General features: G+C 40.1%; 1 protein-coding gene across 16 annotated transcripts in view; it reads left to right on the top strand.

The window, feature by feature from the left end:
* Positions 1-17,718, top strand: part of mask (multiple ankyrin repeats single KH domain) — a 129,500-nt gene that overhangs the window by 17,255 nt on the left and 94,527 nt on the right. Inside the window, exon 1 of one of the 16 annotated variants that reach the window (XM_065217032.1) lies at positions 171-1,925. The exons of 12 other annotated variants lie outside the window; for them this stretch is intronic. In XM_065217032.1, coding sequence (XP_065073104.1) covers positions 1,884-1,925 — 42 coding nt within the window. In that variant the 5' untranslated portion in view covers positions 171-1,883. 3 more of the 16 variants (XM_065217027.1, XM_065217028.1, XM_065217026.1) reach the window with 3 other exon arrangements.

Below are 17,718 nucleotides of genomic sequence, written 5' to 3'. Positions count from 1 at the left end.
GAGGTCTTCTGTCTATCGGACCAAAAAACAGCAACTCGGTATTATTAATCGAATGACGAGTGAAAGAAGGCCGACCGAACGGAGCAGCAGCAGCAGCAGCAGCAGCAGTAGTGGAAATTTTCCCCATTCCTTGATTTTGTTCGCTGGTTCACTGCTGATTTCTTTCTCTTCTTCTTTGGCTTTTTTTTGTCATGTTTTACATTGATGCCAGATGATATTTTCTTTTGGTGTTGGTGTCTAATGTGGCAGATAATGTTGTTTTATTCTGGTGGGACAAGATGGGCTTCCGTCTAGAGCTTTCCGTTTGATCTTTGTAATGCTCAATAGAAACGACCTTCATCAGTGTTGCCAACTGAGAGGCTATACGTAGAAATCGGTATTTTTTATGAGTGTGCCTGTTCTGCTCCTGTCCCTTTGCACCTTTGGTGGTAGTGGTAGTAGTATTTTGGAGACCACACACCGCCCTCTGTCACGTCCATCGTTCCGCTCTCGACCGTCAGTCGGTGCAGTGAAAGAAAAGTCATGGCACAAAAATACGTCTTGTTTCCCGTGTGTTGTTCGAGTGTATTGGTGGGTACACTACGTTTCGCCCTAGAATGTGTATTATTTGAGACTGCTGCGATGGTATTGGTGAATTCGTTCAGATGCGGCACAATCGCTACGCTCTCACCGCACACTCAATGTTTACACTATCCGTACAATGTTGGACCTGAAGCAGTCGTGTTGGTGTGGGATCTGTTTGTGAGTTGACGGACAGAATTCACAACGCACACTGACGACCGATCAGAGTGGCGACGAGAGTGCGAAGATTTTGACGTTGCCGTGTCTTTTTTTTTTTTCGTTCGACAAGTCCGAAGACGACTGATCGATTCTTCCGAGCGATCCTGGGATCGCATAGTAGTAACGAGGTTGCTTGCTGGAAGGAACCTGGGTGCTAAGATTTAAAATTGATTAAAACTTCGAACAATTGCCTTTCCACCCGTAACATGCAACATACACTCGTGCACACGAGGAGGGCGTATGAGTCATATATTTCCCATCATCAGCAGAATTAGCAGTCGACCGAAGTCGTCGTCTACGGGCAGACTGTGGTGTGTATGAGGGGTTGCTCGAGCACAGGAAAGTTGCAGAAGAAAAAGAAAAAACTACGGTGTAGTGCAGTGATTTCGGGGTGCCACCACCTGATTACGACGGCGACGACGACGACGACGACGTTGAGTTTGTGAAATTGCAGTTCCATCGATTTAGAGGTAGTGCATGCAGCCAGATACCGAGTAGAGGAAAACCTTCGACAGTGTGGATGTCTACTACCATCCATCCAAACAGGACGAATAGAGAAAAAGAAACGAAAAAACTGGTGTGAATTTGGAACGAAGTGGAACTCGCTAGAAAATGGCTTCCACTTATTAGTGTACCGTGCCGTGTGTGTTTTTTATTTCGTATTCGCAGCGAAGAAAAACCGATGAAGAACAGTGCAAAAAATAATATGTGAGGGTTTTCCTCCGAAGATCGATTGATGAAACTGTGTGAAGCTAGAGAGAAAAAAAAAATATGGACTTTGGGTAAAAGCAATCAACTGTGTTGTGTTACGTGCTCGAAATAAAAGAAGAAATAGTTATAAAATCCAAGGACTGTGACAAACGAGAAAAATTTAGTGCAGTGCAGTCGGTTCGAACAAAAAGAGTGTGGAACTGACAGGACGACGAGTGTGGAAGAGTGTGAAAATTTTAAATCGATCGAGACGACCGAAAAGGAACAAGAAGTCCACGTTAGATATAACCAATAAGTAGAAGAAGCCAAAAGTACTGCTGGCTGGCTGGTGTGTGGAAGAAGCTAACAGGCAAACAGATCTCTCGGTGCTCTCTGAGGCTGCCGCCGATGAGATGGTGAATCGCTGTGAAAAAGTGGAGCTGCTGTTAGACAAGGTGAAGAAAGAAACGAACGGACGGGATACAACAGTTATGGATTATGGCTTACGAAGAAAGGATTACTACAGCCTGGCTGGGCAGGGAAAAGTGGTAAACAAGCATGTGCGAATTAATTGGGTAAAATTAATTATCTCAATGCGAACATTTCGTCCAGTGTGTGGTAGAATCGGGGAATTTTATCATCCAGGCGAATATGGATGGGTTGATTGATAAAGTTTGAACGCAAATACCTAAATCCTTTGAATCAGGTGAAATGTGCTTTTTGGATTAAATCCATTTGTTGATTCCGCTAATCTGAACTTTGAGTCTACTACTTTTAAATAGATAACCGTGTATGTGCAAAGAGCGAGTCCTACAGTCAACAGTACAACAAAAAATCAAAACATACTGGCCGCTTCAAATTTAAATTGAATGGCAAAGTTTGGTTTGATATCATACAGGTCGAAATAGATTCTGAACTCGTAGATGTTGCGGTCCGCATCGAGATCCAATTTCCATCGTAAGCATTTACCTTCCAGTCACCGATAATGACAACCTGAAACAGCGTGTCTCCGATCGTCTTCAACAAATCGCCGAACCTAGACTGATCCTGGGTGACTGCAACGCTCACCACCGTGCCTGGGCCTCTATTAAGTACAATACTAGAGGAACCATCATTGCAGAAGTAGCAGACAACTTCAACCTCACGGTCCTTAACGATGGCTGCTCAACTTTCTCTCGGGGCAGATTGATACTGCCATAGATGTCTCTTTCGCCAATAACAATAAAGTGAACCGAATGTAGTAGTCCGTGTCGGAAGACCCTCTGGGAAGTGATCACCGACCAATCACTATATACAGCAATGACATTCCTCCAAAAACCTCACGACGTCCTCGTTGGCAGTATGATCTCGCTGACTGGGCATTTTATAAAAAAATCTATCGAAGACCAAACTATGGGCACAGAAATCGATCGACATCGATACTTTTCTTTTCCTTTATTTAACGTCGGTCTCTGTTCCACAATCTAGTGCCAATCACCGACGGACATCGATTACCATCCATTGACGGCAACCGAATGTGCAGGAAAGCAGCTTCCACACCTGCGTAGGATATCGCACCCATTCAATTCAACACACATGGGCCGGGACCAACGGCTTTACTTCCCTTCCGAAGGAAGACGTGACCAGAGATTTTTATGCCTCAGAAAAATCCCACCGGGATTGAACCCAGATCCATTGGGGTGTTAGAAAGCAGTCACGCTTACCACTACACCACCGGCGCCGGCTTACATCGATACTTTGATCGACATAACAATCCCAGAACAAGTGCATACCCGGACGCAGAGCCTTGCATTGGTGGTCGCCTGAGAATCGCGCCATGGTAAAAGCCAGGAGAAACGTACTCAGGAGATTAAAAAGATTACTCATAGACCATCCGCACGCCGAGAAGCCGCCCGTGATTATCGTACTAAGCGGAACCAGTGGCGCTCCACGATCAGAGAAGCCAAGTCAAATCCTAGGAGGAGTTCCTTAACGTAATAGATGGTAACAAGTCAACAACCGAGCTATGGAACAGAGTGAATGCACTCAGGGGAAAACGTAGGAACACGGAACTAGCAATACGCAACTCTTGTGGGATCACTATAGCAAAGTCGGTTAACAAAATGAAAGCAAATCGATATTAAAGTTTGCAGTTTCTATCATAATAAAAACTAATTTTGATTTCAATTGTCGCGACATAAGTCTGATATCATATTGTGATTTCATTATGTAGTCAAAACTTTTTAAATGAAAGCAGCTTAACTTTAAGTTCTGCTGTTAACGTCTTGTTTAAAATTTAATTTCAGTTCATCTGTTGTTGAACTAATGATTATTGTTTATTTGTTTTGTTTAACACATTTTAGGTCATTCCTGACTTGCCCGGGGTGAGATTTGATTTATTCAACTTTTCAGTCTTTTAGCGTGAGAAGCATGGATGCCAACCATTTACACCAGGCTCGTATTCAGTTAAACATTATGAATGCAAAATGAGTAATCAAATTGATTCCATTAAAAGCAGGATTAGTTTTCCGTTTGCTTCAACAGTGTAAAATTTTGCTCTCATTTTTGCTGTGTTAATCGTTAAGTCAACCAAAATGAGATCAACTAGAGTATTCAAAATAAGTTACATCATAACAGCAAATTTTGATTTCAATTTGATCTTCAGCTTTGCTCGGGTAGGGACTCCATCGAGGTTGCCAATGTGCTGGGCTCATACTCTGCTAAGCTTAGCTCGCAGTATAATTCTTCCTGATCTAAATCCTGGATCGAACAATCAACAAACCATTCTCCGTGGTAGAAATGGCCTTCGCGTTAGCAAACGGTAAAGGCAAATCGGCCGGCCCCGATGACGTTTGTTATCCTTTATTAAGACACCTTCCCCCGAGCGGAAAGCAAGTGCTACTTGAGTTCTAACGAGATTTGAAGATAGAAAACTTCCTTAACAGTGGAGGCACAGCTTGGTGGTGGCCATTCCAGAAAAGAACACTGCCCGCACCGATCCAAAGGGATACCGACTTACAAACTGTGCATGTAAGGTGATGGAGAGAATGATAAATCGCCGGTTAACCGATTACCTTCGCGAAAACAACCTGCTGGACAACCGTCAACGCGCCTCTCGTGAAGGCTTTGGCACAAGAACTTATTTTGCCATCATGGCATGGGTCAGGTAATTGACGACGCTTTGAGCGAGAATCTACATGTGAATTTGGCTACGTTGGACCTCTCCAAGGTGTTTACAACAGGATCTGGATTCCAAAAATCCTCGAGCAATTAATCAAGTGAAAAGTGACCGGCAACATCCTTCGTTTCAACCAAAATTTCCTGCAAAGCAGTACTTTTCAGGTCTGTGTAGGAAATGTAAAATCGGACACATTCGCTTAAGAAACCGGAGTTATGCAGGGTTCCGTCCTGCCTGTGACACTCTTTCTAATAGCCATGAACGGAGTTTTCGGGCACATTACGCTGCTCGTGACAAGGTAAATCACCGGTTAGGGTCCGACGGAGGTTGCAAAGAGCAATAAATGAAGTAGAGATCCATTTCACACCGTCATCTTAGTTTCAAGAAACACAGTGACATCATCAAGAAGGAATGTGAGACGAGATTGGCGCTGCTGCAGTCCATTTTCGAAAAACACGAAAAGAACAACCGCCAGCTCGGTCTCCGTGTGGCCAAAGCTAGCAAGCTTCTATATGGACCGAAACTTACTTGCCATGCAGCTGATAGAGTAATAGAATGTTTTAGCCCAACATACAACAGCAGCATCCGTACCATCTCTGGTCTGCTTCCATGTACACCAGTGGCTTAAACCTCTGTCGAGGCAGGAGTGCTACATTTTAAATATATTTTCGTATTAACCGTTTGAACCAAGACCCTAAATTTCCTGGACAAAACAGACGGAGATGATGAGGGCGTGTTCCTCCTCAAGGTGGCCAACAAACTCCTCAGTGATCTGGCCCACCAGGAACTCCCTCCGTATTGGAGCCGAAGCGAGGGATTGCTCACCACCACATACTGACTGGTCACTGGAACATATAAGGAGAAGTGACCCCGGTACATTAACAGTCGTTCATATCTTCAACGAGTTAGTGGCACCAAATGTATCGATCACCAACTCATTTTTACGGACGGATCCAAAGCTGGAGGTAAAATGGAATTCTGAGTTTCCGGACCTCAGTTGAGCATCCATTGAAGATTATCGAACATTGCGTCTATCTGTTCGGTCGAAGAAGTGGCAATTACGAAATCCGGCCCTACTCAGAGAGCATTGGAAGCATCCAAAGTCCGTCACCGGTACAAGCAATTAGAACAGTGGTCGACCGAAACACAAACCTTCTTGTGGGTTCCTAGTCACTGTTGAATCAGAGGACACGAGCATGCGGACAGACTGGCAGCTTAAGGCAGAGAATCTGCCCTCACAGCAAGAAAAATCCCTGCAGTTGATATCAAGACATGGGTCAGAGGAGTAGTTAGAGCACTTATTATCAACCTGCTCGAATTATCAGCAATATAGACAACTTCATGGCTTAGATTGCAGTCTACGAGACGCTTTTTGTAACGAGCCAAGTAAAGAGGAGGCTCAAATTGGATGGACATCATGCTACAATGACAAGTGTTAACCAAGACACATGATAGCAGACCCACGCAATGAACCTGAACAATAAACAAAACATAAATTAAGCATCTTGAACCACGCTACAATACCGGACGACGACTAAGGAACTATCAAAACTTCAGATTTTGTTACAATGTTATTATGTTAATGTGTTACAATGTTATAGCTAACAGTGGGGGGCACTCATTTGAAGCCCTCTCTCCTTTTAAAGGGGTAAACCATTGAAAAGGATCTTCACGCTAGACATAAGGATTGGTTCGGATCATCTACACTCAATATGATCACCAATGATCTTAATTTCGCATTCTTATGTAATTTAAGATGTCGCATGATGGGTTTTAGTTCAAGTCAGATTGCGCTGCCCATAATCGCTAGTCAGTTCCATCTTTAAAGACCGGGAAATGAGAAAACAGCGTTCAAAGATTTTACAAGTTTTTTTTTTATTTGACACTTATTTTAGAGGGATAAATTTAAAAATAATTATTGGATAAAATGTGAAATTTTTATTTTATGGCCAAAATCTGAGTGACTTGCGATTACATTTAACGTCAATGAGAAAAATAACCGCAAGTCAGTCACAATTCCATGACGATGCTGCACTACTTTAGCACAGTATTGAACAGCAGAAATATACCATGGTCCCTTAGAACGTTATTGTATGTTTCTGGATTTGTTCCGCTGGTTCCAGAACAATGGCCGGAAAATATTCCGGTGAGTATGGGTCTTCATCAGATCAGAGCCAAACGTGCCAAACCCACCATGCGATAAATCAATTCACATGAGAATTCAAAAATAAGTCATGATGAGTGACCAGCACCATGTTGGCCACACCCGGACATGTTCCGGGTATTCCCGGGAAGTGGTAAATCCTTTTAAAATCAAAATATATCAAGCGATACATCAAATCATATGAGAATTCAAAGCCATATCTATTGGCGGTCAAACTGAGTATCGTAAGGACTGTATTGGCCACGTCCGGATATGTTCTAGATACCCTAGGGAACGTGGACAAAATCTGTCTTGAGACAAATCTCAGGATGCGATGTGTTGTCTAACAATTTTAATTCTATAGAAGCAATCCTAAAAACATATCTGTGACGTTGTTTTATGGTTTATTTAATGAAATCCTTTTTTTCTAATGGAACTGATTTGCGGTTACTTTTCGCTGTGGGACAATTTAACTTGGTATTGTATTTCATTTTTCTTGAACAAACTCCAAATTGATAAAAGTGCAGATGGGACTGACTAGCGATTACCGACAGTATATTACCCCGAATGAGATTCTGCCTTCTTTTGATTGCTGCTTTGATTCCTTTCACCTTCTGAGTAATCAGGGTGTCTACTACCTTGAAATCCAAACTGAGAATCTTCCAGAATTTTATTTTTTTCCTTTCTGAAATTCTCGCATCAAGAAATTCTTAAAAACTAGAATATATTATATTAAAGTAGGTACGTCAAGGTTCCTTCTCAAGAATTTCAAATCATTTTAAAATACAACCTTCCAACAACTTGCTCGTTATTCACTTTAACTGATTGAACACAATAATTCTGGAGTGCATTTATCTTCAGTAACAACATAAATTCTGAAACTTAAATGGTTTTTGAGGGTTTTGAATCATGAATATGGGACCTCTCTTATCTCAGTCGGTAAAGACGCAGCTACAAAGCAAGTCCATGCTGGAGGTGGCTGTGTTCGATTCCCGGTCCGGTCTAGAAATGTTTCGGGTTGGGCATAGCGTATATGATTGTACTTGCCACACAATTATACTACTGCAAAAACGGTACAGGCATCGAAAGCTCTTCCTGTTCTATGCCACCGAAGCGACATACTTCATCTTGAAGTTTCCCGATCAGCTTCAAGTGATAACGGCTCGGACAATGACCTGTATATATGCTAAGATCTTTCTTAGAAAGTTCCAGGATTTTGTGAGTCACAGAAATGTTTGGATTAATGAATCGCTTTAACTGCCTAGCAAATTCCACTTTTGAAGATTCTCACGCTTTTAGCTCCATTCTGAGAGATGCAGCCGGTAAGCCACAAAAGGGCTCTGGCTGTTCCATTTCCATAAGTTCATTTGATATGACAAGTTCATTTTTTAAGTGATTGAACAGACTTCCAGACAACTTTTGATGTACATGTCACCGCTTTTACAGCATTTACATTGCAGCTTGACTGTCGGACACGATGCATATATTTGAACTCTTATAGTTTCTACGCAAACATATAATTGAACACTCTTTTAAATTGCTTGGATTTCAGCTTGGAACACAGTTGGCCATCTGCCCTTATGTTCCGGAACCGATGTGTCTATCCCTGGATCAGTTACTCCTGCTCCCACTTGATTGTTCAATCTTGAACCATCTTTATAGAAACAATCGATCCTGGACGAAGAACCGGACCACCAAATTGCCGTGACTTCAAGCTGAACATTGCATTAGGGGGGACACCCCTCACCATCCCTCTCCAAAGGGGGAGTTTGGTAAAGAGAGATGAAAAAACCGATTTGTACCTTCCTTAAAAGTTGTCCTAGCTCTCTATTCTAATATCTATATGCAATCTTCACACTGCCGTACTCTAACGGAACTATCAACTCTATGCTTTCATCTACTCCATCTATCGTATAAAAATTACCACTACAGTCTGTTATTTGAAATTAGCATCTTCAACTATGTAAATCGTTGACTTCACGTAGAAGTAATACTAAAACATATAGTCAAAGTATTGCATTAGGTCCAACCCCCAAGTAACATTGATCGATTCTATCCGTCGGCTTTCTCTTTCGTTAATAACTTGAGCCCATAACACGTTTCGTGTTGTGTTTGTGATATTAGTTGCTAGATAAAAGTTTGTTTTATCGATCTGTGTTGCGGAAAATACCTGGTAATGTCTTTACATGGCCGTGGGATACAAAGAGAAAGTCGACGAAGAGAATCTGTCAATGTTACTTGGGACCTAATGCAATGTTCAGCTTGAATTACGCCCAAGGTCAAATACTTGAAAAAGTCGATTGAAATTTTATCCAGTATACATCAAGTCTTCGTTGTTCCTTACTAGAGAGTTGATACTAACAGTTTTTAGAATCCTAAGATGTCTTCTCTCCTTTCACTGATCTTATAATCCTTAGAGCACACATTTCGGCTTCTAATTGTACAAATTGATGCAATGGTAGCATATAAAGCAAAGCATTCAATGCCTTCGATGGGGTACTTCTTATTGCACTGCACTTATTGCAAATCGCATATCAGTCCCATATGGATTTTCGACCAATTTCACGATAACAACGTTTTCCGATTGTTGTTGTTGTTTTTCGATTGGCATCTACTTTCATATTACGTGATAAAATTTCGTACTTTGATAGTGAAAAATATGAAAACAACTTCAAGTCAGTTTGTCCCATCAAGCAAAGGAATCGCATATCAGTCCCATCCTTAAATTAAATCGTCCAGAGGTGAAGTTACAGTTTTGACTTTCGAGTTGCCATATTTTTCGCTGATATAAAAAAAACATGCAAGCTTGAATGCAACTGATTTTAACTAATATATTTACTACCTATGATTTTTCAAATATTTACATAGGAATAACACTTCGTAACTTCGACTGCCATTTCCTCAATGCATACTTTTTCCATATGGGACTGATATGGGATTATGGGCAGTGTACCTGTTATTGAGACAGTTGCTAACCTTTGGAGTTTTTCTGCGCAACACTCTCTTTTGTTTTAGGCCACCATAAGTAGGCCTGTATCCTGGGTTTCACAATTGTCGAGTAAATCCAATGGATCATTTTCAGTTTCAGTCCCCACCGGTTTACCGAATGTTCTTTTGCATATCCATTGAGCATTAATAGTTTTGTTTATTGCCGGCTCTACCTAGATGCATGTTCCAATTACGTTTACTATCAAGGATTACTCCAAGATATTTGACAGCATTAGAAAGTTCCAAAGGTGTGCCTTTCAATCTTATGTTGTCTAATGAAAATTTATTCCTTTGCGTAAATGCAGAGGCGTCGCGTAACCTCACTTTTCACCTCTGCACCAACTTTCAAAACCAGATTTAATGCCATATTCATACTCGAATCGGTTGAAAAATACATTTAATCTTCTAGTTAACTCAATATCTATCCATTGCAAGCAATATTTTGATAATTGTGTGTTGAGAGTGGGCGCACAGGTAGATTGAGGTTAAGGAAACGCCGCTGCGTAAATGGCACAATACTAGTTTTACGAGGGGAATGAAAGTAATACACTCTACATTTCATTCAATGGATTTCAATTAAATTGGTCTCTTAAGTAAGATAAATGGCGGATAAATTCGATACGTAATGAATAATAACAGGTGCTAGCAGATATCCGATTTCATCCACTTTTAGTCGATTATCTTGGATGCTTCAGAATAATGATGCCAGTTTCACTGTTATCATTTGAAGTGTGCAGCGCAAAACTGTCACTTTTTTCATCGAATATAAAATGTGGAAAGACCAAAAGTTCTAACATAGGGGAAATGCAGGTAATGTCGGTCTAAGTGTCCCTAATTTGGGCCCATACATAAATTCAGCAATTGACTAAATTTTCAATAGTAACCAAAAATATCCATTAGTAACGTGCCAATAACGCGTTCATCTAGAAAAAATTGATAAATAGCAGATTTTTAGCGATGGGCCCAATCTTAGTACCATAGGCCAACATTAGAGACATTTCCCCTAGATATAAATATTAACAAATTATGGTACGAGGTCTCCAAAATAACGGGGCCAATTCCAATACGTGTTTGTACAGTGCTAGAAACAACTAACAACGGGAGAACCTGTACCAGGGGATAATTGCATTTTTACACCAAATATGCCGTGCGACAGCTCATTCTTCATATAGTTTTTCATGAATAGTCTAATCTAATCCAACACCAATACAGCCAGTTCTTGAAAGCATCCTGGAAAACATATCATTTTTCTTGTCTAAGATCGTAGATGCGTCACACATATCAAAACGGCCAGGACTACTGTGCAGCACTTAAGGGGCAAGATGATTCAGAAATCATCGGGCCTGTTTAAATCGAAGAATTAACCATGATGCTTCAGAATCCAATAGATGGATGAAACGGGGACATCTCGTACCGTGCGTTCCGATTTTGGTAATTATATGATCGTTGGTCGTTGGAAGCATCAAAACTAGAAAGGTTAAGTGTTGTTTCAATTTCTTCTGACGGTTGGGGCATGAGCACTAACTAAAGCCCTCTAGTTAAAGTATGGACGACTGTCACCACAAAACTGTTCCAATCGAGCAAAGCGGTGCATTTTGACGGTTCGATTGGAACAACTTTTGACAGACGTCCATACTTTTACTGTAGGGCTTTAACACTAATGCTTGTCCTAGCCTTTTATGACTTATGTCTATAACGCCATTACTCGCTTTCTGAAAAGAGAAGAGGGAAAAGGATTATGTGAAGTCTATGAACATAAAAAATATTTTTGATTTGAAATATACAAGATAGAAATGTATAACGGCGCGGTGGTCACTACCCGAGTCTTGTCACTATTATCAAGTCATAAAAAGTATCAAGGACTAACATGTGATCCTTTGATTACTGAAAAATCCTGATTCCCTAGTTTAAAGTTGTCACGACTAGGGTTCGGTGGTAGATCTTATACAAGTAACGCACCACAAAAAGGTGATCTCCCAACGTTACTGTTTTGAAAAGATATAGATTTACAAAATGGAACGAACTCACCAAGTTTAGCCAATTGAACCTGAAGGGTGCCTGACATGAGTTGATGTAGAAGTCCAAATTGTAGACGAAGCTTGACGAGGATCAACATGAACTAGTCCGGTTTATGGTAGTTGCGCGGAATATCTTCCTTCACATCCCGTAACCCTATTAGTTTTTTTTATATCCAGAAATTCGAATAAGTTTAAGCCTCAGAATCGTTCTAAAAGCTAAAAAATTCGTTGCGTTGCGTTTACAATGGAGTAATTCGTAGATTGCATTCTGGCAACTGTCATGTATCTACTTTAACGTTCTTATTCTAATTTCTTAAGGAAAACTATTCGGGAGTGAATAGTTTTCCATTCCGAATTCAGAACAGGAAAAGCATGACAACAGCCATTGCCGGCCAGCCCCATCTTCTCCGTTACGGGAAAAGCAAGGATATTGTTGGTGTACCATCTAATTAACGAGAGGTCAGCGAATCACCGACGCCACCATATATGCTAAGGAGTTGAGTCAAGATTCGCTTAAGCAGGCGATGTTAGGAATTGTTTTGTTTTGGAGGAGCTTGGGAGTAAATCCACGATCTTCTAATCAGTAAGCAAAAACGGCAGCAACCAAGCTAGCCGAGCTCCTCAATTTAAACCCTAGGACATTATTTGGTAAAGTTTAATACTAATAGAATTATAATGCAAAAAGGAAGGATCTCACCCGAATGATCGGTAATCAGCCCGCCTCTTCGTGATTCTTAAGATCAATTGTTCTAGCAAATGGAGCTCCATCGCCTTGATCCTGATAATAACAAATCATATTTTTTTCATCAATAGTCTTTCCATAAACTTTAAATGGATCATTGACCACTCTTGAAACCACGGGATACCCTCGGGGGAGTTGCGGCCTTTTCAATTGTTGGTCTTGATTTAAAGTTTAAAGAAAGCCTATACATGAAAAAGAGGTGTCGCATGGCATGTTTTGGTGTAAAAATGTAATTGTCCCCTACTACAGGTTCCCCCGGGGTATTCCGGAGGTTCCGAGAGCGGTCAATGGTCCATTGAAAGCCTATTGATGAAAAACCATGAAGAAAGAGCTGTCGCAAGGCATGTTTTGAGTGATTAAAATATCTGACCACATTCAGAATACTCCATCAGAACCGATGGAGGAAAGTGGCCATATTTCGATTGATTATAAGCCGATGTCAGTTATTGACATATCATTCGCTTTGGAAATTGTTTTTCTTTCTGTGTATTTACTTTAAAAATATCGATTTTTACCCCGGCCTATAGAAAAACACATCACAAATATAACATGTTGAACAAGCTCTCCGGAAACCCGGAATATCTCCAGTATCCGGTGACCATGGTTATTTTTGTGGTTACATCATAAAACTATATCAGTTTTTCAGTCGAATGCTTTTGGAAGAATAAAAATCGGACCATATTTGACAAGTTACAACACTCCAAAGTTGACCAAAAATTTGCCTATCCTAGTTATTTTGGGTAACCCTATGCCCTATGATTTTAATATTCAAAATTGGCTTACCCTCACTAGAAGTTAGGGAGCTTTTAATAATTGGAGCATACGTCTCAAAAGAAAATACATTATTTATACAGATTCATCGAATTTCGAAACGGCTTCATAATATTTTGCAGATCCGAATTTCACTTAAATAAGATCCTTTTGGTTGTTTCTTTTGTTGGCCACATCGGAAATTTATCGCAAAAAAAAATCAATTGTTTTTTTTAAAACGTGGTTTGTAAAATCAAGACATTTTTTTAATCATTGTCCAGGCAAATCGGGGAAAAACCGAGGAATTTTAAAATGGAAATTCAGTTGTCACCCTACCCGAGGAATTTCCTGGCCATTTTCTCACAACTCCAGGCCGCATTCCTAAGGATCACAAGTTATTCTAAATAATAATCGGTGTCCCATATAACAGTTTTGGTTTTATCGTGCTCTTGCAAAACTCCGATAAAGCTTATCATATTTAGCTGTTTCAATCAGCCCGGGAAACTACGTCCCCTATTATGTTGTTTTTTCAGTTGCGTCGTATGTCACAATAGGAATGTATGGTCATGACTGATCCCTACCGCATTCTACCCCGATCGGTTGGCAGGTTCCTGAGTTCAAATTCAACCTCCATGGGACGGCATTGTATTCTTTCATGTTCAAAGATCACCAACCAAACCATGTCAAAGCCCCGGAGATGTTCCGCGTCGTATCGATTTCCCCGCAGCGGAAGATAATTGGACAAAAGGGAAAACTTTATTGTAGGTCAAGAAAACAATCGCAATTGAAATATATCTAGTAGGGGAAATGGCTCTAATGTTGGCCGCCTATGGATCTAAGATTGGGCCCATCGCTAAAAATCTGCTATTTACCAATTTTATCTAGATGAACGCGGTATTGGGATGTTACAAATGGATATTTTTGGCCGCTATTGAAAATTTAGTCGATTGCTGAATTTATGTATCATGGGCCCAAGTTAGGGGCATTTAGGCCGACATCCATTTCTCCTATAGGAGCAGTTCCAGGCAAAATAGCAAAAGGAAAATGAGTTTTTGAAATTGTTCAAGCTGGCGTACTTCCAACCAAAGTGCCGTCTGAGACAGTGTTGTACGAAATGATAATTCCTTTTCAAGAAAAATATGATATAAAAAATAAAAAAAAAACTGTTTAAAACTTAAATAACGAAGAAAAAAATATTGAATAGTTCGTGAAAAATGCTATATTCTTTAAAATTTTTAAACGTTTTATTTTTAAAAAATGTAAAAAATGTAAAATGTAACCATTTTATTGAATTATAGGGACATTTTCTGTTATTTAAATTGAATTCACTTGTTTTGATTTTTTACCCAAAATTAATCCAAAAAAATTACCGTGCCTATTTTTGCTGAAAAGGAATTATTTTTTCTACTTACTATTTGTTGAAAAATTAAAAAAAAAACATCACTTTGAATTTTTTTGCGGAATTCTAGCTCATATTGGCCAAAACAAACACTTATGTAAAGTTTCATGCAAATCGGAGAAGGTCGCGTCAGATCGATTTGTCATTTGGCGTGGAACTGCTATATAAGTACCTAGTTAGTACCAGCAATCGAACACAAGCGTAGGTACTTTTTATCCCGATCGAAGCTCGAGACAATTTCCAGTGAACTCTGCTGTGAGAGCAAATGAGCATCATGTGTATCCGTACTTGCATGGAGTGGACTGCACTTCGCTCTGTGGTACATAAGCAATTACTATCCGCTTAGTTTTTCGTCCATCGGAAGTACACCGAACCGTAAGTGCGGAGAGGGGCAGTTCGTCATCCGTCGTCGTCGTCGTTTGTGGGTTGATGACGACCGTCTCTCGTGAAGCGTGCAGTCTTTTGACCGTATAGTGCATAGCTTTCCAGCAAATGAAGTCAGCATTGTCTGTCTGTGTAAACAGCTTAGTTGTAGGTATATGGTATACTGACACTGTTTCAGCGAAAAGGGGATTTAGGGTTCAAAGCACATGTAAAATGGTTACATCCAAAACTTTTCCCATACAAATTTCCAAAATTTATATCCTATGGCTCCTTCAATATCAAGTACGGACGAGTTGACTGTGCCATCATTTGAGTCCATTTTTCACTCAATCCTCAATTGTATGAAAAATATCGACATAGAAATTGTTTGTTCGTGATCAAGGCGTCACAATATCAGCTTCAATCGATAAAATCGATGCGACGAAGAGACTGCTAGGTTTATTTTTTTGTTGACGTCGAACACCTTTGCAGTATTCTAGAACCTCAGTCGACGTCTACAAACAAACTTTCAATCGTTTGTCTGTTTTTCTCCCGTCGCTTCATTGGTCTTTCCTTTATTTCGGTGAAGCGAACGAGTGAAAGAGAGCTTGGCTTTGATAATGAAGGCTGTCATGAAACACATCAACAGAGGTTTCATGAAGTATATGACGGAAAATGAAAATATATATTTAAATCATTTCTCACGTGAAAACACTTGAAAAAGCGGTGATATAGTGTCGGTGAAAGGGATTGAAAGCCATAAGGAGGTTTCGTTTCACCTCGATAATCGACGTTACTTTCATTGAAAGTGATGAGCAAAGCGACGACGAGAAGATCCACAGCCAGCCTTTCGTTCCAAGTGTGCTTCTTTTTCATTTTCATTTCGTGCTGATAGTCTAGGTTAGGTGTTGTAGAAATGATGCGTTGAACACGTTGTATGAAAAAGGCAAAACTCGAGTTCATTTTAGAGCTTCGAAAATGAAGAGCCCTGTTCATGATCCCCCCATGGAAAATGTATGCAGTAGTCTCAAAATGCAGGAGAAAGTATTTTCTTTTAAAATCCCCTGGTTCTTCTGCAGAGTGACAAGTGAACCGGCATATCGGGGAATTCGAAGTCACCGAGAAAACCCCATGAATTTCAAGGACAAATCGGGAAAACATATAATTCGTTCTAGAAATAAGATTTAGATCTTGAAAAAATTTCAAGACCCTTGGACTGGACTAGATGTTTAGGGCAGGCTTGATGGAGCCTCGCTCGCGAGTTTGAAATGAGCCGAGCGTAGCATTTTTCTGAGGAGTAGAATGCCTACTGCCAAATCATTTCAATGAGCTTCAGAGCTTGTGAGCGAAGGGGAATAAAATGAGAGTGAAGTTTGCTGCCATTCTTGTTCATGTTTTCTATCACTCGCTCTTACTCTCACTCTGGATGAAAATCATCCTCTCGCTGAATTTCACTCTCCCTCGATGAGTTTTTGTTTACTTCTTCCAGGACAAGAGTGTTTTAAAACTTCCAGTGAGTTAGAGGAGTTTCAGCAAGCCTGGTTTAGGGTTAATTCATTTAGAAGAGTAATTAATCGAATTTTAGCAATTTTGAGGAGATTTTACAATGAATTCTAGTAGTTCCAAGCAGGGCTGTCATCTGATCACTCAACGCGCGCAATGTACTGATTTTCTGAAATAAACAAAATGAGAATCAAGCAAACACAAAGTTTGCTTGTCTTTCACCCTGCGCAAGTGTAAAGAAGAGAGACAGACACACACCCAGAAATAACGAAAGCTCAATGTGTAGTCATCCTTCCGACGGATCCGACACAAAGAGCGCCACTTAGTGTAGGGTTGCAAATAGTAAACCCAGCAAAAAGACAAAATTCTTCTTCGTTATGCTAAGTCTGCACAGAACTCAAAGAAGACATTAGCGCTTGTTGTATTATATTAGCTTCCTGCGCCGCACGGAGTGTACCGCTCATTGTGTAGGTCGCTTTCTCACAGTGTTGTGAGATGCATGCACAAAGTTGCTTTGCTAACGCTCTGAGGCACTTTCCAGCCCTGGTTCCAAGTATGTCAGAGAATCTTTCCAAGGGAGTTTTTGACTAGAACTCTAAGTCAGTTGTGAGAGCTTAGAGGAATTTTTTTTAAGATGCTCCAGGATTCCAGGATTCGTTAGAAATACCAAATTTTGAGTATACAGTTCGAGAACATTTCGAAAAGCGTATTTTTTTTTTTAGACTTTCAAGGTGAATTCCTAGTGAATGTTCATAAGAATTAACTTAATTAACACTTTTACGTCAACGCAACGCAAACGGATATAGTGTGGGTGGTCCTCAACAATGTATTTCATGATTTTTTTCTGAGTGTTCTACATAAAGAAAATTTGTCCGAACTGAACTGTCCGAAGAAATTTTCAAAGGATTCCCAGAGGGAAGCTCAAATTTATTTTGGAAGGATTCTGAAAAGAACTGGGAAATGATTCTAAATGAAATGGTTTAGAACAATCCAATAAAATCCTGAACAGAGTTTTAAACAAATTTTCAAGGTAAATTCTGAAGATTTCGAACGCAGAACCAAATTCAAGATCCAGGACACATTCTAGTGTATTAGTAATAACCCAATAATTCTAGTGTCTTTTTTTCGGCTCAATCGCATTCGTTTTTATGCTTAATTTAAATGTCTATTGCTAAACCGGGAAAA

Source organism: Ochlerotatus camptorhynchus, unplaced genomic scaffold, assembly GCF_037179485.1.
Source record: "Ochlerotatus camptorhynchus isolate MF236.1 unplaced genomic scaffold, CSIRO-AGI_Acam_v1.1 ptg000070l, whole genome shotgun sequence".
NCBI classification, from domain to species: Eukaryota; Metazoa; Arthropoda; class Insecta; order Diptera; family Culicidae; genus Ochlerotatus; species Ochlerotatus camptorhynchus.
The sequence above is the reverse complement of the archived record's forward strand: the minus strand, read 5'-3'. Positions and strand labels throughout refer to the sequence as shown.